The sequence below is a fragment of the Mycteria americana genome, chromosome 3 (genome assembly GCF_035582795.1).
Source record: "Mycteria americana isolate JAX WOST 10 ecotype Jacksonville Zoo and Gardens chromosome 3, USCA_MyAme_1.0, whole genome shotgun sequence".
Lineage (NCBI taxonomy): Eukaryota > Metazoa > Chordata > Aves > Ciconiiformes > Ciconiidae > Mycteria > Mycteria americana.
The window spans coordinates 122,125,390-122,146,773 of NC_134367.1; the positions used below are offsets into that span (position 1 = coordinate 122,125,390).

The following is a 21,384-nucleotide window of genomic DNA, read 5'->3' on the forward strand; positions in this document are numbered from 1 at the left end:
GTATGTATAATGCAATTAAAAAAAAAAAAAAAAATCTAAGCGTTTCCAGACCTCCTTGCGACTTGAGTGCATGTGCAGTCCTTGCACGGCAGCACAGGTCCTTACAAGCAGAGAGACATGTTTCCCATACGCTAGATCAAAAGACACTATCAAGTTTTACAACACGTCTCCCAGCGCCATCAATGCAAGTCTCACAAAGAGCAACAGCAGAGGTGTAACAGCAACCAACTCAACTTTCCTATTAAAAAAAGGGGGGGAAGTGGTTGCTCTCAACAAGAGACAAACCCTTTTGTTCCTAGAGAGAGAGATGTACACAGGTAACAAGTCCTAATGTTACTTTTGAAAGGCCATTTAATGCATGTGCAAACAAAAAAATGCATTTAATTGTTTAGGTAGTTCACTAAAGATGCTATTTTTGGCTTGCATTTTGCCTAGTTTCTGTAGCACCTCAGACAAAAAGCACTAGCTAGCAAGGAACGAGCTCCACAACCACGGTAGTCTTCAGGCCATGAAATGCATTTCTCCTTGCTAGGTGCCACTGTTGAAGTCCAAGCACTTTGTGGAGATGGGCAACTCCACAATCTCACTTCTAAAAACACTACAGACGGGGAAATCAAGTAATTTTGTTAGAAAGCCCTATAACCCCTCCTCCCCACGGCTGCCAGTAAGAAGTTTCCTTCCTAGCTGGAATAGCCATCAGCTATCAGGCTCAGCTGATAGACTCAAGATCTCTCCTCCGATTACAGCACACATAGGAGTTGAGAACAAGGGGGGGGGGGGGGGGGGCACACGACACACGACAACAAAAACCAAAACGTTGTCCTTGAAGTGTGAGTTGCAAGTGAAGAAAGCCAAAGAAGAAAGTTATTCAAAGAGTCTAAGAACAAGCAGACTGGAGACAAAAACAGTAATTTGGATTAAATCTCAGTTAGACCTACTGCAACAGGTAGAACCTGCCTGCTGTTGGCAGAAAGGTTTTTAACAGCCTTGAAAGCACACTTTGTAATGCTGCTTTTGATAAAACACAGCTTACTTTTAAGGTGAAGCATCTACTTCTACTGCATGAAGCAGACAACGTTTTTTGCTCCAATGGCTACATCAGGTGTATGTTACAGGAGACCACCTTCCTCTGATGCTAGGGAGAAAATACGGCCAGCGGAGACAGCAGGGTTTGCTTTGCACCAGGAGTTGCAGCGATGGCAGAAGTCCTACTTCCAGACAAGAGTGACACGTGAAGGAATAGAAATAAAACAAGCAAGAGACAAAAAAAAAAAAACAAACCCAAGAGCACAGGGGAAAGGAAACGAAAGAGCACAAAACAAGAAGCGAAACGGAGAAAGCGGGCAGGAAAGCGCAGAAACCCAGCGGAAGGAGGGAACAGCCCCTGGTCTCCAGCTCCACGCGGAGAGCTGGTCCAGCCTCGGATGGAGGCAAAGCCGCATCTCCCGCACCAGAGAGCCAGCCAGCGGGCGCCGGGGCAAGCCCGCTTCCCTGGGTGCCATGGGTGCAGGGCAGGGGAGGGGAGGGAGGAACCACCGGCGACTTTGCTAGAGGAGGGACAGCAATAAGACGGAGTGAAGACATCTTACTGGACTTAAAGACAACGCTCTCCCTCTGCCCACGCAACATTTGGTTGACATCGAGGTGGACTAGGAAAAGAGGTGAGGAGCACCGCTATGATATTTGCGGGTACCGACACCGATGGTCTTGCTGTTATGATAAAAACTTTAAAAACAGCTGCGCCAGCGGGCAGAAGTGCAGTATTCAGGCATTGCTTTGTTATTCTCGCTGCATTAGTAGGGCTCGCCCCCATGCCCCAGCTGTGCTTCTGCAACCTGCCACCCTCGAGTCACCGAGCGGAGGGGACCAGCAGACAGCCGGCCTCGCTGTGCGAGGAAACGAAGCGTGAGAAACTACGCGGGCAAACCCAACCTTTGCTCCAAAAAGCTGATGCAAAACCAACGTTGAGGGCTAGGCGCAAAGGGAAGGCATCAAGAAGGTGGCTGGCGCAGCCCAGCTGCAATTCTCCGCAGCTTCAGAGGGTCAGGTTTTCAGTTACTGAGCAAGCACCAGAAAAATAAATGATTAAAGGAAATCTGACAAGGAACGGGGGTGGACGTGGGTAGGGAAAAGGGAAGGAGGGAAAAGAAAACTCACAACATCTTGGCAAGAAAACCAATAGGGTGGAAAAGAAACAAAAAAAGGAACGTTAGAAACCATCAGCTAAACTGACCCATGGCCAAGGTGGGAAGAAAGGGTCAGCGCAAGCGAGGTGCTGGGAGATGCTGCACCGCTCTGCTTGCTGGCAGGCTTGCAGAAGACCTCTTTTACCAGTGCCGGGATTTATGTGACAACAGCTCCTCACTTGCTTTCTGTGGTCCACAGAAATGGGGGACCGCTGCGGCTCGCATCTGCTGTCCATCAACTCCGCAGTCTATTTGTGCCTTTTTTAATCAACTGAAATTGACTATTGAAATTTTTATTTTCTTTCTTTTTAAATTTCTGCATTGCTTCAGAAGTTTAAGTCCTCCAAAAATCAAATGCTCCGCTTAGCGAACAGGGCATATATCAAAAACGCAGCCTCCAGAGGTGTGCTTTTAATTTCACTGATCTCTGTGCCCTCTCCACTCCTGCACGTCTCTTGCAAGAAGGATTACCTTCTACTGTTAAAAAAAGGGAGGGGAAAAAGGAAAAATAAAACAAAACACATTTTGCAATGGATTTGTTGAAGGGAGCAGTTCCTATGGCCAAAGCTGGTCCTAACAGCAGAGAAAGCAACAGGTACACCTTTGCTGGCGAGCTGCAAGATCTCAACTTCTGCAGAAACGGGGCGCTGCCACTCAACAGGCTGGATCAAGGTGCAACCCTGCCCGCGTCGGGATGCGGCTGACTGCCTGCACCCTTTCAGTACCCAAACTTTCCGAGTACATCCCTCCCAGCTTTAATACCTCTGGAGGATCATTTATTGTTATTCTGCTGGAGGGAAGGAAATTTAATTTACCCATTCCTCAAGCATACCAGAATGTGTAAGAAAGCAAAAGGAAGGATTGAAACCAACAGTTAAGTTGTCTCTCAGTCCCCAGCTCCTATTTTCCAGCCTGGTCCAGAAGAAGAAGGACAATTACCATCGTCTCCCTGCGGTTCGGTGGCCAACAGGAAACAATTTGGTGGTTTAAATCCAGCTACCAGCGAACTGAGTCCACATTAAGAGCAAGCCTCGCCGCACAACCCACTTTTGTTTGCAGCCTCAGGATTTAATTAAACAGGCAGATAAAGCCTACCTTTTAACCCACGCTCGAGGGTGCGCCCCAGCGAGATAAAAAACAGGCTGCAAAAACAGGTTGAAGATGATCCCATTGCTGGTGCAGCATCTGCGCCACGCTCAAACACCGTCCCACCACGCTTCTTGCCGAGGGGAGCCTCGCCGAAAAACCTCGCTTTCTGGCCCAAAGGCGGGTTTGTTTATGTTTTGCCTCTTCAATACAGGATCGGGGTTATCCAAGGGCTGCCTGTGGCCGAAGCGTGGACTAACGTGCTGAGAAAGTCAAATCCGGCTCCCTCCCACTAGTGGCAACTCTCTTCCCACAGATCTCCCTTCCAGTTGTCTGACCAAACACCCCCTCCATACATCTTCCACCTACAGCTCCCTTCCAAGTCATTTCCAAGACAGAAGTAGAAAGGGTAAATTCCTTTTTTCCATCCTTCATCCGACAGAGCTATTATTCCCTTGTAAACAGCAACTTCTCCCAGTAACCGAACAAAGCAGCCACTTACATGTCATATTTTAAACAGGCATGTTTTCAGGCCAAGAAATAAACAGTTGTATTTTGGCAATCCTTCATTTCCTGTCCTACTTGCGAGCAATAATGTCATGACACACAGCGTGTCCCATGCCTTCCTCCCCAGCTTAAGCTTGCAGAAAAAAAAAAAAAAAAAATTAGCTGAATGAGCTGCTATGACAGCTACAGAAAAAATCATCAGTATTGGGCAAAATGGTGAAAATGAAGAAAAAAAAAAAGAAAGAAATTATTTTTTCAGTGTAAAGGGCAAACTGCAATATTGATGGACTCGATATTCAGAGCAAGCGTCGCTGGTCCCTGCTCAGCGATGGAGGGATGCGGGATTTTGGGACCAGCGAAAGGACAAACGAGCTTGAGTCAAGTTTAATTTTCCTTCCCTGGAATGGGAAAAATGCATCACCCCAAAGCATCGGTGCGATCTCTTGCCACATTTTGCCGTCCCATATGACACTGCAGCAGCCCCCTACGCTGCCCGAGACGTGTCCCACTTAACCCAGCTCGTTAAAAACCTCTGGGGGACCAGTCCCATTTGCAAACACTTGGCACGCACGCTCCAAGCTCGCTGGAATAAATCAAGCGCGCGTTTGCCGAGCGGCGGGGACACCCCGGGGACGCAGCGGCCGCCTGGCTTGGGCAGGGCGTCGCGGCTCCATCCCAAGCAGCGAAAGGCTGCAGACCAACACTTCCTCGTTCTCTGACCTTTTCCATTTAATTACTTCCTGTGACTTTCTTGGAACCGTGCATCGGAACGAGCAGGCGGCAGCCTCCGGGTGTAACCAAATCACTTTAAGGGTTCAGCTCCATCCTCCTACTTACAAGCGGAAAGACGCCAGGAGCCCACCCGGGAGCTGCCGGCTGCGGAGAGGGTCACTGCTCGCAGCGGGCAGCTGCCCCTCTCCTGGGTGCAGGCACCGCTGCCCAAAACTCTCCCACCGCTGACGCTCAGCGCTGCAGCTTCGTGCCTCTGATTTATTACCGGGTGTCCTCGTTTTCCCCCCCTCGCAACGTGAAAAGGAGAAGCGAGGCAGCGATGGGGGGGGAAGGAGGGAAGCAGAACTAAAGGCTGAGATGCAGAAAGAGGTGCTCGCTTTGCAATGACAAACTGACCTCTAAGTATCGATCTGAAATGGTGCAGTCATGAAGGGACCAATGAGTCTCCAGCATCCTAAGCCCTATTTTTTCCCTCCTCGGTTTTATAAATTGTTTCAAAACTCAAAATCTTATCGAGCTGTTCTCAAGGAATTAAAAAAAAAGGCCAAAAACAGGGGGGAAAACCCTCACGGTTTACTTGAAGAGGGTTATTTAAAAATGCATCCTGATAGCGGTCCTTTTTTTTTGTAATCTGGCTGTTAACATTTGCTCACAGTGCACTCACTGAAATGAGAATAGCTATGCAAATTAAAGCCAGATATCTAGGGCAAATAGCATGCTATACTACCATTGTTCTGACAGCTTGAGAAAACTTATCAGGAGAGCCTGTCCTTATTTCTTTTAACACCATATATATTGAAAAAAAGAAAAAAAAAAAAATCACTTCACCCACCACCGAAATGAAAAACAACCCATGAGTCACCAGCTTCAGCGATGCTATCAATCAATGCAAGGCTGGAAGCGAAGAGCTTATGAAGGAAACCATGGCTTACCTAAAACACCTCACTGTGCCCTGCAAGGCGAAGGCCTGGATCATACCGCGACGAGCCCAACTGCAGCCCCCAAAACAACCGCTCGGGATGCGCACCAGGGTAAGGACCACAGTGCATCGTTTACCCTCAAAGCCAACACGTCCAGCCGCCAAGAAAACAGCTAATGCTGGCCTGGGAGGCAGGTTGGGTACCAGCTCCCCAAGGGCACCGGCACTCCCCATCTTCCAGGGAGCAAGCACAACTTTGGTGGGTTGACCAGTGAGCCCAGGAGAGGCGGCGTGACCCAAGAGCCTCCCTCCCCAGCCCAGGTAGGACGCACACGAAACCCATTAGCCGAAGCCTCCCTTGGCATGGCAGCACGCCGGCACGTGCAGGAAGCATTTACTCCAACACAAACTGCAGCCTACAATTAAGGAAAAAAAAAAAAAACCAAAACATCAGAGCCGAGCGCTCGTTGTTTTACACCAACACTCACCTCCACACTGAGCCCTGCAGGAAAACGCATTTGGAGCAACATCTTCCCGCAAGATGAAGGTTGGCGAGCACCAGCTTCCGTCCACTGAATCGGGTTAGGACTGTCCCTGCGCTCTCGAGCCCAGGGACAGGGACCCACCTCTCCTCCTCTTGTCCAATTTGAGAAATGAAACCAAAAAAACCAAACCAAGAACCGGCGGGGTTTTTATTAGAAACGAGTTGGCCACATTTTTCCAGCCCGCTAGGTCATGGCAATCCGCGAGAGAGAAACTCAACTTTTTTTTTTTTTTTTTTTTTTGGAAGAACCATGCCAACTTCAAAATAACCACAATTTCAGAAGCTACACATAAACACGTATTTATAGTCCCTACATTAAGAAGTGCCAAAATAACAATTCCTCTTAACACACGCGTTGCAGGCAGAAGCCATTTCCTTCGCTGCTCACGTTCCTCCAGTAAGTCGCCTTCAAATAAGTTTGACATTACGAAGGTATAAGTGCAGCACATGCCGCCAATTATGATTTTTTCAGACTCCAAAACCAAGAGCCGAAAAGTTGCACAATTTTGACGCTGCTTTATAAGCCCTGAGAGAAGTCGTTTTAAAGCACGGTACATCCTATGGTGCTTGGCACGAAACCAGTCCTGCACGCAAGTGAGTCATTTTTCTTGACTGTCAAAAGCCAGAAAGAGATAGCCAGGAACAACGTTTGGGCCAGCACGGCTCGTAAAAGCCTTTCCTGTAATGTGGCTGTAATATCTTCAAGTTTTATTTTGGGGAAGAAAAATTTAAAAAAAGGGTCAAGAGCACCATCAGGCATTTTGAAAGCCTTGGTGCGGCCTCTCGGGGGGGGGTGAGGTGGGGGGGTATTTGTGGGGAGGTTGCGGGAGCGATCCCGAGCGGGGGTGCCTTTGCGGGGGGTGGGTGCAGCCGGCACCCGCAGCCCCCGGGGCCGAGTGGGTGCGGGGGGGGGGCGGTGAATGGGGAGGCCGCCGGTGACCGGGTTTATGAATGCGGCGTCATGTGACGGCGGCGGCGGCCGCCCTCCTATTCACAAAACGGCGGCGGCAGCGGCCGGGGCGGGGATCCGCGACGTCCTCGTCCCCCCCCCCGTCCGCTTCCCGATGACCCCCCCCCCCCCCCCAACCCCGGGGGTGCGGGGCGGGGGAAGGGGAGCGCACCGCCGCGCCACCCCCCCCTCCCCACCGCTTCCGCCGCAGGCCGCCCCCGCCGGGCGCCCCGACCCCCCGGGCGGGGCGGGGAGAGGCGGCGGCGAAGGGTGTCCGGGGGTGCGGCCCCCCCGCCCCGCACCCCGGCCCCCCCGCGCCTCCCGGGGGTTTTTATGAATGAAAAGGCGGTATGCAAATGAGCGCGGCCCGGGGGGGAGCGCGAAATGGCGGATGCGCGGGCGGGCAGCGCGCACACGTACGCGCGTGTCCGTGTCCCTCTGTCCGCCCGCGGTCTGTGCGTGTGTGTGGGGGGGGTGAGGGACCCGCACCGGCTCCCGCCGGGGCAACAAAGGGTGGCCCCCGCCCGCCCGGCCGCCCGCCGCCCCCGCCCGGCCCCGGCCCCGCTCACTCGTCAGGGTAGGCTTCCTCGGTCATCTTCTCCCCGTCTAGGCTCATCCCTCGCCGCGGGCGGCCGGGCTGCGCCTCCGCATCTTCCTGCGCTTCACATGGCGGGGGAGGCCGCGCCGCGGCGGGCCGGGGCTGGCGGCCGCGCCGGGCCCGACGGCGCGGGAGCGCGGGCGGCGGCGGGGGGAGAAGGGGGTGGAGAGGGGGGGGACTACGGCCGCGCTCGTCGCCGGGCAGCGGCGGCCGGGGGCGGAGGAGGCGGCGGAGAGGCGGCGGTCAGCGCGCCGCGGGGGCGCGGCGGGGCGCGGCGGCGGCGGCGGCGGCGCGGGGTCCGGGCCCGGGGGAGCGGCGCAGCGCCCGGGGGCAGGCGGCGGCGCCGGGCCAGCCCCATGGCCGCGCTCACGCCATGGCGGGGCGCCGCGGGTGGCGGCGGCGGAGCGGGGAGGGAGGGGGGAGCCCCGGCAGGAAGCAGCGGCGCTGCCGAGCGGCCGCGGCCGCCGGGAGCGGGCAGGGCAGCGCCGGACCCGGGAGGGAGGGAGGGAGGGAGCCGCGGCGGCGGCGAGGAAGGAGGAGACGCGCCTGGCAGTGGCGCCTCCCCCGCGGCGGCGCGGCCCGCCCCGGCCCGGCCCACCGAGCCCCCGCGGCGCAGCGCCCGGGGTGCGGCCGCCGCCGCGCTCGCCTCCGCCCGCCGGCGCCGCCCCCCGCGCCGCAGCCCCCGCGCCCCGCCCGGCCCGGCTCGGCTCGGCTCGGCTCGGCTCGCTCCGGCTCGGCTCGGCTCGGCTCGGCTCTCGGCTCACCTCAGCCTGTGCCGGCTGGGTTCAAGTCTCAGGCAGCCCCGCTCAGTCCTGTTCAGCCTGACCTAGGAAGGCCCGGCTCAGCCCCATCTAGCCCGTCTCAGCTCGGTTTCTCACCACCCTTGCGTTCTTCCCACCGCATCTTGCCCTCTACAAGAGCTCAAATCAACCCTCGGAGCCGTGCCCAGCAACGCTATGGGGTGAGCGCAGGCATGCCCGTAGCATCGCACAGCTTTTTTTGTAGGTCAGTTTAAATTTTTTTTGGCTACAATGAACAGTGCCGTAACCATAAACATTCTTCCAACTTGTGGCATGTCCACAGCTACACCGTGATGTCTTCTCCTGCCCTGGAAACTTGCTTGGTCCACAGAGGAGGGGGTGACAGAAAACTTTTGAAAAGAAAGTTTGGCCTGTGAAGTTGAATAACTAGCAGTGAGGTTTGGTTTTGCTTTCTCCATCAGGTCCTCTGTCACCGGGCAATCCTGGGAGAAGAAATCTGTCTGTCCCACCCAAGTACATCACCTTGCCCTTGGGGCCTCCACTCGGCTGCAGCATCCCTTTCCAGTTGTGGGTAGGAACATGTCCCATCTCTGCTCTCACTGCGTAGGGATATTCAGACCCTGTACGGCTGCGATTCCTAAGGAAGCCACCTACCGATTTATCTTTCAAGTCTAGTCTATGGGATTTAGTCTTGAAGAGGCCTTCAGATTTTGGGGTGGAAACTGTGTTTCTGCTCTGTTGGGTTTCAGTTTCTAAGTGCTGTAAATTTTCTTTTCAGGAACAGAAGTGGAAACTTGGAAAAAAATCTGTGGACTGCTAGTAATGCGATGGAGGCAAGAGCTGATGAAAGCTTTGAGGTCTTCTTTCTGGGAGGTTACCTCCAGGGAGAAGCAGCCCGTCTTTTGGAGATGGGACCAGAACCCACAGCTTTGGTGGCACTGATGAACCCACAGCTTTTGGTGGCCGTAACACCAGATAACGTGTGAGCGTGCAAGCCCGCTGCCCTCCCCTTGGCAGCCTGTGGTGTGCTCATTCGGGTGGCAACGCTGCCTCTCTCCCCATCCCCTTCCCGCCCATTCATTCCTCTGCAAAGCACAGTTTGACACCCCCTCGGCTGTGCTAATGCATCCCCCCGTTGGGGAGTTACCCTGCTGGATCTGCTAAATGGTCCCAGCTAATAATACCCCCCAATATCTCTTTAATTTGGAAAGTTATTCAAGGATCCAGCTTGCAGAATGGCATGATAAATATCTTGGCAAGGCTGAGCTGGCAGCGAAAGGAAGTGTCAGGGCAGGAGTAAGCGGTTGGGGGCAAGGAAATGGCAGGAACGTCTTCAGCTGCTGTACCATAAAAGACCAGATGTAATGATTTGACACACTTCCACCCATCCTATGACTTTTTTTTTTCCCCTAAACGATGCTGAGATTGCACAGACGTCTAACATCCTTAAAATCTTTCAGGCCAAAGATCTTCGTGGGTCAGCAGAAGCATCGATGCCCATGAAGTGGGGAGCAGGGAATTTTGCAGTTGGCTACTACAGAATCAAAATAAGGGGAGAGTTATGGCCACATGAAAAAGCCAGGGTGCTATCACGTAATTAAAAGGCCATTATAACGCATATACCACTGAGGAGGACTGGGTATTAATCACTGTCTGGTTTATGCTTCAGAGCTGGACTGTATGATTTGGATGTATTTTTGTGTACTCGTGTCGTGTATGCGTATATTTGCCCCGATGGTGAGAAGCAAATGTGTCTGAGGCTTGGAAGCTGAAGTTTTACTCGATCTAGTTTTATATTTGCCCCGATGGTGAGAAGCAAATGTGTCTGAGGCTTGGAAGCTGAAGTTTTACTCGATCTAGTTTCTTGAGTCATTTCCTCTGGATTTGCAAGATCTCACATTTGATCTCTGCTTTCACTGTCCTGCTAATTTGGAAGCTGCTAAGCTATTTATTCTCCAAATGATTTCTCTCACTGCACAACCCTCTTACTATTGTGTATATGCCTTTCATACCGATAAATACTGAATATTATTTTTCTAATATTCAGGTTACCGTGCCGGTTCTTGCGAGTAGCACTTTCAAGATGACTGACTTTTCTGAATGAAAAGGCTCTCAGAGGTGCGATTTCTGTTTGTGCATTGTACTGTTTGTATACAGAGCTTCTGCTTACACACAGAATAGCGCTTCCCTGTGATGCGATCGTTACGGTACCTAGAATTAATTAGCCATTGGTGGCAGAGCTTCAAGACAGCAGCTTCTGCATACTAACAATTCGCGTGCTATGACTATTCTGCATTTTATATTCAAAAGGAACGTTTATTTTGCAGCGTAATATTTTAGTCGTTGCAGACAACCTGGTATATGGACCTTGTTTCTGCTCGGACTGAAAATGGACTTCCCCCAAGTGCTGTTACACCTTTAGCTGGCACTTTTTTGGGGTGAGAAGCGCTGGAATTTGAAGTGGCAGAGTTTAGGGTGGCATTTACTGCAGGCTTGCAACGTAGCCTGCTCCCTTCACCCCCTCTTGCTTTTAAAACCCATACCTTTGAGCTGAAATCTTCCACATTGTTGATTTAGGAACCTAAATATGAATGTCGGTACCTTGTTGACTGTGCTAGTTTCAATGACTTTTCCACTGACTCACATGGTGACTTTGAATGAGTGAGGAGTAGAAGGCAGCAGTCCTGAATCACACCATCGTCCAGACAATTACCCCCCTCCCCGATAATTCTTTTGAGCAGCAATCATATTTTAAAAGCAATGATTACATCTGTGTTTTCTCCCATTATAATCGCTCAGAATTTAAGAGCTACAGAAGTGATCTGCAACATTTGCAGTCAGCTTGAAAGCTTTCAGAGTTGACACAGTTTGGGAGGTCACAGAGTTTGGAAATACAAAGCTTTTTTTCAGCAGCAGTGGGATTTCAGCATGCGGTTTGGAGAATTGTCAGGAGGATTTCCGGCACCTGCCAGGGGAAGAGGAGGTGGAGGGCTCCTCGCAGTCTTCCCAGGATGTCCTTTGGGAAGACCAGAGCAGGAAAGCAGAAAGGGACCCTCGCTGCCAGGTGGGTTGCTTTGCCCAAGATCTGACTATCCCACTGTTCTCTCCATTTCTTGGTTTTTCTAACCATGTGTTTTACTAAGACGGAAAATGGCAACAGAGCCTATGCGATCTCTTCGCTACTGCACGCGTGCGCCTCTGTACTACTTGGAGATGCTGGGGCTGGTGGCTGGGGGGAAGAAGGGGAAGGGAGGAACAGGAAAGGAGAGTGGAGATCTCCAAAATAACCCAGTGCTTGCCAGTTCAAATAAAATAAATGGCTGGTTAGAGGAGCAGCTCAGTGCTTTCAGCTGAAAGTGGAGGTAGAGCAGGAGCTCAGCCCTTTCTGGACACCACAGGATCCACCTGGGCAACAGCAACATCCCGACAGCCGGGAAGGCATTGACCAGCGCTTGCAGTCAGCCATGAGTCAACTGTATGGGACGAACCCGGTTTCATTCGTAGCTGTATCCACGAAACCCTGCGCTCTCCTTCACCCTCTCCCAAAATAAAAGCAAGGTTTATTGACATGAAGGGATTGTGAGGAAAAGAGGGCTTTTCAAAACCCTTGCTCTCCTACTGGGTGCTCTGATGTCCTCTTAATATTCAGCAGTAAGTGATTTATAGCCCTCCTGACATGATGGTTTGGTGTTTCCTTTGTGTGCATAACTTCCTTTTGATTTAAAGGGATGATAACAAACCCAAATTGTAATCTCACAAGCACATGACACATTGTCTTTGTGGTGCAGATAGCGGGAAAATGCTCTGATCCCGAGTTCAGCACTTCAGCTTCTCCCCCACCCCCCAAATTTCACCCTGGTGACAGGGTGGCATTAGCAGGTTCAGTGAGACAGCAACATTGGTGGGGGCGATTCCTTCAGATGTACTGATGCAGGATGACGTTTTTTGGGAGTCCCACTAGAGCTGAGTCCCCGGCATGGACTCAATGAGAGATGGGTGCACAGCTGCTTCTTGAACTTCTTGCATACCTTTTTTTGCTGAATGCTTGGAAGGAAAAACTGCTACAAAACCTTCACCTATCACCATCGGTTCCCCAGCAGTGCTTTGCTTCTGTGCGTTCCCAGCTCAGAGCATGCCCTGGCCCATTGGATCGAAAAATAAGCGTGCACGAACTCTGCCAGTGTCAAGGACGCACTGAAAACCTCAGGATTAGTCCTAAAGCTGGGCTACTTTTGGCATGAGGGAAGGGCTGCTCTCCTCTCAAGATGCCTTTCCACCCTTGAGAGGTTTCTGCATTTTTGATACAGCTGTTTCCAGGGCCTTATGGGAGTTGAGTAAACAGATGCCAAATAATCTGTTTTTACTTCAGGGAGCACAAAAGTGCATGGATCTGGGAAAAACACTAGAGCTGTGCACACCTTTTCCTCGCCTCCTTGGGGATTATTTGAATTAGGCTTGAACCCTTAAGTGTATTTTAAGAAAGGCGCCTTCCAATACCCAAACTTCACTTGATAACCAGTGTTCCTCCCTTTCTCGCTCAGCTAAACTCCCTTCTGAACACCCGTATCTCCTTTATTGCAAAGCTCTTTGGTCGGCCTCAGCAGGTGACAGGATGAACTCTTGACTACTTACTTTGGCAAACCCAGTTTTCGTGGCTTGACCTGCTTTTCTCACCTAGCATCTTGCTGTGAGCAGAGGGTCCTAGTTCAGTATCTGAGCGGTTATAATCGTGGGTTTACCCGGTCCAGGCCCAGCTGTGGCAGAAACCTCCACACAGGTATTGACCAGAAAAGGCTTCTGGAGTTAAAGCAAGCTTTTGAAATATGGAAATGAGGACATGGCTGGGTCACACATTTAGTGGCATGTGGTACGCAGGGGAAACGAGCGGAAGGAGCATTGTGTGTACTCTGCCTGTATCCTCCTTAACCGAGCCCTCGGCTTCAGGGCTGCTCAGTGACACTGACCCATGCAGTCCTTTACAGATGCTCAACAATATTTATTTTCAAAGGGCAGCAGTCCACCCTCTTCTCCAGGCAGATATTTTCCCGTGTGTCAACGTCCTCATAACAACTCCAGCTAGGCAAATATAGCACATGGCTTACGAGTGTCCTGGAAGGACTCAGAGGCGGAGAGTTGGAGCTAAAGAAAGTTCATGGTTAACCCCATGCACCATTGGATGGCTTTGCCAGGGATAAGTTGCAGCACACGATGAAGAAGCTGGGAGCTTTTAATGGTTCTGCAGAGAGCACCACCTTAGACAGCCATCCTCCAAGACGCTTGCATCGCTGTTCCTGAGGATTCCCATGGAAAATAATCATATGCTCCTTTTATGTCCTTGTAATCACAAACATATTATGCTTCCCTGCCCACTTCTAAGGAGAAAAGTAATTAGTCACCCCACACAAATCTTTTGGGACTGTACATATACTCCGGTATGTATTCCAGCTCTGTCTACAAGGGAATGAAGATGCACAGCCCTGCTCTGTGCACGGTTATTAACAGACTCTGCCATTTGCAGAAGCTGGGTGCAAGGCCTTTCACGTGCTTACTGCCAGCCACATCTCCAGCAGCGTTTGCTGCCAGGGTTAACGAAGCTCAGAAATGCAAGTCCAGCATTTGCTGCCAGGGTTAACGAAGCCCAGAAATACAAGTCCAGGTAATGAGAGCTTCACGCCTGCAAAGCTAAAAGCATGGGCTTGCCTCCCCAGAGCTCGCAGCCTGCTGACAAAACTCCCTGGTTTTAGATAGGAGCCTCTCCAGTCTCCTAGTGAAAAAAAAAAAAAAAGGGCTGGTTATTGCTGGTTGCATGTTCTGACCTTAGAAGCTAAAAGTAAAAGCAATCCAAGATCTGGGGCGTACTGAAGTGGCAGGTGAAGGGCTTTTTTTGTTCGTTCTACAGTTAATACCATCGTGCTAAAATTGCAAGGAGGGAGGAGTGGGGGTTAATTTAAGGTTTATTGTCACAAAGAATAATTATTTAGAAAGTGCTGGAAAACAGCAAATGGAAGACATTCCGGAAAATAAGCTTAGTTTCCATAGTCAGGAGAACTTGACTTACGTTGCAGGGACTGTGAAGAAAACCTCCTAGATCCATGGCAGGGAAACATTTGCCTTTGATTCTGTTTTTCTCTTTGAGTCTATAAACCCCAGCATTTACACTTAAATGGATGTGCTGAAAGCTGTGTTTAGGAAGAGAATTTCATCTCCTCCTGCATGTACTTTTAACATGGATAATTGTTTAACTGCAGCTTTACAAAGTATGGCTGGAGGGGTGGTTTGTACAGGGAGTTACGTGGCACTGATGAGAACTGCCTGATTTGGCCCCACTGAAGGCAGTGGCAGGAGGATCAGAAGAGACTTTATATTTTAAATAGCCATAATGTACCTTCAGTGGCTTATGGCAAATTCCTGCCTTCTGATTTCACACATCGGAGAGGTCCCATCGACGACATGGGGAACACACGTGTATGCTAGGACCATGCACGGCTTCGGTGTCACACGTGCTCAGTGTGGGTGTGAATCTCCGCAAAATTATGGGCCTTGCTTCAGAAAGGTTTTCAATTGCCCTAAATTTCTGGGGGAATAAGGAACAAGATCCTCAACAGTATCCAGACACCTAGCTTCTTACACATCCCCAACTCGGTAGCACCGTCTGGCATTTTAAGCGTTTTATCGCTGCTTTTTTTTGTTTTAAACAGGGAGCTAGAGACCTTATGAAGAAGACATTTTGGTGACTGATGATATTTTTTTTTTAATGCCATCAGTTTTGTCTTCATCAGACCTATCACGAGTCTAGGCTCTTCCTTTATTTTTTGCTTTCTGCTTCTTGTCTCCCACCAGATCTGTTCCTCCCATACAGTGTAGTCCAAAATTCATCAAGGGATGACAGAATTACCCTAACCGCATGGCCCGTATGCATTACCTTGCATATAACTGCTGCTCCTCATACCAAAGCCATCGCCACTCTACCAGTATTTCATTTATTACTGCATAAAATTATCTGGATAAGTGTGACATTGAGAAGCTGCTTATAAATCAGTTCCTGCTCAGCTCTAAAGAGATTTGGGCCTTTGACATTTCTGAGTCTAAGGAAGTAACAAACGTGAAAGCACTCCTACAAGACTTGATCAAAGGCCTGGGAGTTGGCAGTCTGAATTTTGGGCCGCCTTCTCTCTCGGGGTCACAGGTAAACCATGATAAGTCTTTGTCTTCTTGAAAGAAAAATGGATAGCTGTCTTGCTTTAAAATCCTGGGAGGGTGCAAAGCAGAGGTGATTTTCACCTTGCTGTAGCAAGTCAAGGTCAACTCTATCCCCTCTGCGGATAGACTTGACCTCCGCTAGTAACAGGATGAGCAAGGCACCCTTTGAGAAAGGGCACCAGAGCCTGCTGCCTTCTGCTTTCTGAAGAATAGTAACAGTGGAAAGGACTTTGTGCCACTACTGGCACCAGAATCACAGCCAGAGCTTTACTTGACCATAAAATCTGCTGTACCAGAAAGCGGCGGAAGCTTTGCAGTAACTTACTTTGCTGCACACAATTACCCCAAAAGGGGCTTTGACCTTTTAACAGTGGCACTTCATTATACAGAATTTTCTCATATTCATTTTCCAATGAATCCAACTGGGGGGAGATAATCACTGAGGAACATGAGATCTTGAAAAAAAGATAATCACCCAGGTAATAAATGATATATTGTGACTTTTGATATAGTTAGTGCATCTGTGTAATCATGTCTGGTCTTATATACTCATTTTCATTAGTATCTTTCACAGTCATTTGTAAGGGTGGAGAATAGTGTTGGTGTTCCCTTACAGCAGAAGAAATCACAGCCTGAAGAGATACCTTGGTGTCAGGAGGAGAACTCAGGAGCACTTGGGAGTCATCCAGGACAGGAAAACAACATCCACTTGAGCTTAATTCCCCGTGCTTATTTACGTGTGTCTAATTGCTTGGCTGCAAGTGGTATTTAAATCACCTAAGCCCCTCTGTTCCCCTGTAATTTACTATCAGAAAGGACAGAAATAAATTCTAACATGTTTGTGAGACGTACCAGAATTACTCCAAACTTACAAGAATTTTGGAGTAAAGTTAAATGCTTCAAGCCTAAACACCACACTGCTTACTCTCTTCTCATATTTTATATCAGCATGGATTAAAATGAAATGCTGCTGTGAAGCTGCCTCATCGAACTAAACATGGTTGTAATCGTTTGCCCGGTGTGGCCTGCGTAAAAGTGCTCCAGTGTGCATTTCCACCCTAGGAAACTTCTTTACGCTCTGATTTCCAAGTTTGAAAATAACTCTCTACAGATGAAACACATTTTTCACCCTCCAAAGAAGTGTTTTCACCTACAAATACTTTTTGCTGCCTAAACAAGAGACCTTTCCTTTGCACTTGTGCCAACATGTAACTTGGATAAAGACTTAAACTTAGATTCTTAGTTATAATGCTTCCCCCGACTTTTTTTTTTTTTTAATAATGACTGTTAAGACATATGCCGTCTCTCTTCTGAATTTTAATCTTTCTAATGAAGGTGTGTTTGAAGGAGGCACGCCCTTCAGAGAATGTTTTGTGGTATCATATTTGTGCCTTTAGTGTTGAGGACCAGCTGCCTTTTCAATTTTAAATGCACTTTTCAGGGTCTTACATCACAGAGGCCTAAATTAAAACACACTTACCATAAAGGGGTGCAGCATATGCATTCATCCTGGAAATTGCACTGCGACATGAAAGATCTCCAAACACTATATGTAATTTCGAAGATGAGCAAGGCTTGGCCTTTCAGATGTCCCACGCGAGGGAAGCACCCACATCCCGCAAAATTGCAGGCTTCTGAATCATGGAAGTCAGATCATAAAGCTTCTAATTCCCACTGGCTTGGAGACATGTGCGACTGCAAAAATTGAGCCCGGCGCTGAATCGGGGGTGGCCGACTGCCTGGAGGATGTGAGCCTGTGCAGGAACCCTTGTGGCCAGGCACCCGGCACAACCCAGGGAGCTGCAGAGCTCAGGGACGGGGTAGCTCTCCCTTTCTGCCTCCCAGCTCCTCCTCCACATGGTTTTCAGGCTCAGGCAGCAGGGTCTGGTGGCTCCCCGTGGTGCGAAGATTTTGCTTAGTGGTTTGCAGACTGAGGAGGGCTGGTCATGCCCAGCGTAAAGAATTATTTGTTTAGCTCTAGGTGTCTTTCTCGTAATTAAGAGTATTGGAGAAAATTTTTCCTCTCCAGTATGGTGGTATTGACCAGGAGTAATACCACTGGTGCCTTTATTTTGGATATATACACCACGGTGAGACCAGCAGCTGGCCTTTAACATAGCTCCCTGAAGGTGTGCAGCTATGGAAACCTTGCAACAGGCTGTGCATCCCTGTAGAACCAGAGTCCTCCTTTCTGGCTTCGTATGGAATTGATCTCAAATTCGTTCTCCACCTCCATGCATCCCAGGAGCCAAATGGGTAGCTTCAGAGAGCCATCGGCTCCGTCATCCCTCTATAGAGGGACCCCCCAAACTCCAGCCGGAGTGAGACTTCCTCTTCTGCCTCTATTCGACAGCAGTCTTTACTCGTAACTCCCTGTCGGGGGGAAAGATTCTGCAATTCCTTTCGAGTATCAGACATTGGCAATCCCTCTCCTAGAGCGTCGCGGTTGGAGAGTATCCTGGGCTAATTTAGGAGCCGCAGTGCTCTCCCCTGTCTAGACATTGCAGTAAATGTTATTCAGCTGCCTGTGGGGTTACCGGGCTCGACACAAATGTGCTAGCCAAGCTCAAAAGGAAGCGGAAATATGGGAATATTCACCACCAGAAGACATTGCCTCCCTTGACATTTTCATCTGCAAAACAATGGCTTGCAGAGAGTTTTGAACTGGAAGGTGTTGTTGACCTTTTTCCTTTTCCTCTTTTGACTTTTGTTTCCTGTAGGAGAGTCTCTGGAATTACTTAAAGTTGTCATCAAGTCCTAGGGATTCCCCTCCCTGTCCTCTTCCAGTTGCGCTACATCTCCCAAGTTCCCTGCGATGCGAAATCGCTGAGGGAAGACATTTCTGTTTAAACTGGAAGCCATGAACACAAGAGCTGCTCCTCCCAAAGGAAATGTTGTTGTTCTTTTGACTTCCATGTCCTCAAATAAATCTTAAATCTTTGCTCTGTACCCGGGTAGGCCCACTTGGGGCTTCCCAGTTTCCTATCAATTCTGATTTACTCTCTTGCTGAGTCCGTGGAGCCAGATACTAAATCTGTCTTACTGGAAAAAAAAAAGAACAATAAAACCCTAATTGAAATATTTTGCTGAAAAATGTCACAGCGTAGTGATTTTTGAAACAAAAGCCCAAGAAATATTTTTTGCTTTTCTAAACTAGGAAAAAAAATGCACGCATATACCCCTTTGGTTGGAGTGGAACTGGAAAAGTCTGCTATGTCGTACACAGTGCCAGCTTCAGGGAAAGGAGAGCCTGGCTTTGTCTTTTTATGTGTATTTGCGGGTCTTTGTGACAAATATTGTAGGCTCTGCCTTGGGAAGTTTTGTCGTGATGTTGAGGAGAAGGCGGCTGTCTCGGGCACTAAGGTGGCTCCTTTGGAAAGGCTGAAATCTGGCTGCCTGCCCTCGGGTGCCCCTGAACTCCTCTATAACCTCAGGCAAACCGCGGGGGCTCTGCACCCTGCGTCCCTCTGACTCAGGGCAACCAGATGCCCAAGGCTTGGGTCCGTCCCAGCATCCTAACAAGCATCTTTGGGATACTGTTTTGTCCTGATTTTCTTTTCTGGGTATGTTTTTTCTCCCTGCAAGCCCTTCTTACTACGCAATGAACTGTCCTTATTCCATGCCAAGAAGACAGGATTCTGCCATGCAGGAGACACACGCCCGAGCCATCTCACCACCCTCCCCAACTCTTCCTCCCTTCACTGCTCCTTTCTCCCTTCAGAGTCATCACACAACAAAGCACCTCATAACTTCAGTGCGTTTATACCCCTGCTCTCCCAGATCTCGAGGGATAAATTCCCTGTCGATCCCACACAGAGGGATCCTTCTTGTGTGTGCAGTGTCTTTAGGTTGCAGCACGCAGGACCTCGATGCAGGATTCCCTGGCTGAAACCCAGACACCACATTCCCCCCACCACGTGAAAATGAAAGTAAGCTTGGCCACAGCAAAACCACAGAGCAGCGGTGGAGCCTCGTGTGTTTGGGGAGACGGTGTAAGGCGCCCAAAGCTTTACTTCAGATTTTCAGGGGGTGCAAAATGCATGGATGTGTCCGTCAGCGGGACCTCCAGAAGGACAAAATGTCACCGGGATCCCTGCTACAAAGAGCTGCCCTAAGGTCGGTGTCACAGGATTTCCGCAAGCTTGTGCTTATCTTCTAGACAAATCTCCTGGGGAGGAAAAGTCAGACGCACACGCAGGTACAGTGAGCACAGCTGTCTGTTGTGGGGCTGTAAGGAACCGCCGGAAACCCGCGGAGGGAAGAAGCTGTTTTTCTTAAAGCTTGGCTGCCCTTGCAAGCAGAGTAATATCCCAAAAGAGACGCACGCATTAGGCAGGTTTAGACCATTACAACCTTTCCGTATTCTGCAGATGCTGAAATAGAGGGAAAGAAACTTCGCTGCTCAAGAGTGCCGTGGTTAACGTGCTGTTTTCAAGAGAGTGGACCCATGAGCAGGCACAGCAGCTTGCTGTGCTGATAAACCTTGTTTCTGCTCTGGAGTCGGGGAAACTGAGCCACGGGAGCAAATCGACTTGCCAAAGCTGCGCAGTAAGTGTGACAGAGTTAGAAAGAAGATTAAATATGAACAGATTCCCTTACCCTGCCTGCTTCACGCACTTATGCAAAGACTGTATCTGCATTGAGTGTTTTAGATGCTGGTGAAATTCATGAGTCAGACAGCCTGGATAACACCGACTCACTTCTTATGTAGAAGTTAAGATTGAGTAAAAACAAGGCACCTGAGGGTTTGGTTTGCCCCGAAGGAGCAGAGCTTTGTTGCTCGCTCTGCGTGTGCCCACGGACTGCATGGCAGGGAGGCACAAAGCAGAGAATATGCCCTCTGGAAAGACCTGGGAAAATGATAGCTGCCTCAGTTCAGGGGCTGAGCTGGAAAATGGAGAGAAAAAGAACTGGATTGGGTTGAAGTGAAAGAAATGGCCATTTTTCCTTTTTTTTTTGTGTTCGGGGGAAATGAGAAAAAACCCAACGTGTTATTTTGGGTCAACCCGAATCACATTTTGAATGTAATGTTTTGTTTTGAGGTTAGTTACCCCCCTTGCTTCTCACACTTTCTTTTATTTCAGGTCTCTTTTGAGTGGAAAATGCCACTTCAAAATAGCAAATCAAAGGGTTGTGTTTAAAAGGCATTGAAATAAAATGCTGTGGCATTTTCAAAACAAACTGTTTCTTTCAAGAAACGTAGATATGTATGTCCTTTCCCCCTATATTTTGGGTACAGTTAAAATGTTTGCCATGTTTCATTCATTTTGGAAGCTCCAAAATTGCATGTTTGGGGTTTGTCTTTTTTTCCCTAGACATTTTTGGGGTTTTTTTTGGCCTCATTCAATTCCTGCTGAGCAATTGCTTCTGCAGAAACAAGAAAAGGGAGGCGTGTAACCTGGGGAATGGAGGGTCACAGCTCATATTAGCAAAAGGCCCTGGGAGTGCTTGCAAAACTCCTGGTTGTGTCTTCAGGGCACAGGATGAAGCTCACAACAGCACCTGGGGCAGAGCCCAGGCGATGGCTGAAGGCAAGAGCATTACCAGTGCCCTCTTATTTCCTGGCAGAGATATTGAAGAAGCAGCACTGAGGAAAGAGTTGAGGCGACAGGGGATGGATGCGTGCAGCTTTATGGTGCTTGGTTTGAAATGGCTGCGCTGCTGGATGGTTGGTTTTCTAATAACCAGGCCACCGGCACCAGCCTTTCATCCCAGTAAACTCCAGGTTTTCTCAGTTTGCTGGCAGGTCGTATAGAGGTAGATGGGTAGGGTCATGCGAGAGGTTTTGGGGGCTAGTTTTATTAGTATGCACCCCATCCCCTGTGGGGCTCTGCAGGGCTCTCTCCTTCAGTGGGCTTGCCCTGTTAGGGTTAGGGGTGCAGAGGTGCACTCGGAGCTACCT

At 49.7% G+C, this 21,384-nt stretch overlaps 2 protein-coding genes across 2 annotated transcripts in view; one reads left to right on the forward strand and one right to left on the reverse strand.

Annotated features, from left to right (window-relative positions):
- SPRED2 (sprouty related EVH1 domain containing 2) overlaps window positions 1–8,042 on the reverse strand; it is a 68,535-nt gene extending 60,493 nt beyond the window's left edge. Inside the window, exon 1 of the mRNA XM_075496838.1 lies at window positions 7,493–8,042. Coding sequence (XP_075352953.1) covers window positions 7,493–7,539 — 47 coding nt within the window. The 5' untranslated portion in view covers window positions 7,540–8,042. The remainder of the gene's footprint in view (window positions 1–7,492) is intronic.
- Window positions 7,590–14,994, forward strand: LOC142407574 (uncharacterized). Its single transcript, XM_075497197.1, has 5 exons — window positions 7,590–7,817; window positions 8,075–8,482; window positions 8,744–8,853; window positions 9,061–9,264; window positions 10,330–14,994. Exons 1-5 carry the CDS (start codon window positions 7,590–7,592, stop codon window positions 10,367–10,369), a joined length of 990 nt encoding a protein of 329 aa, XP_075353312.1. The 3' UTR covers window positions 10,370–14,994.
- Window positions 14,995–21,384: the final 6,390 nt, after the last annotated feature.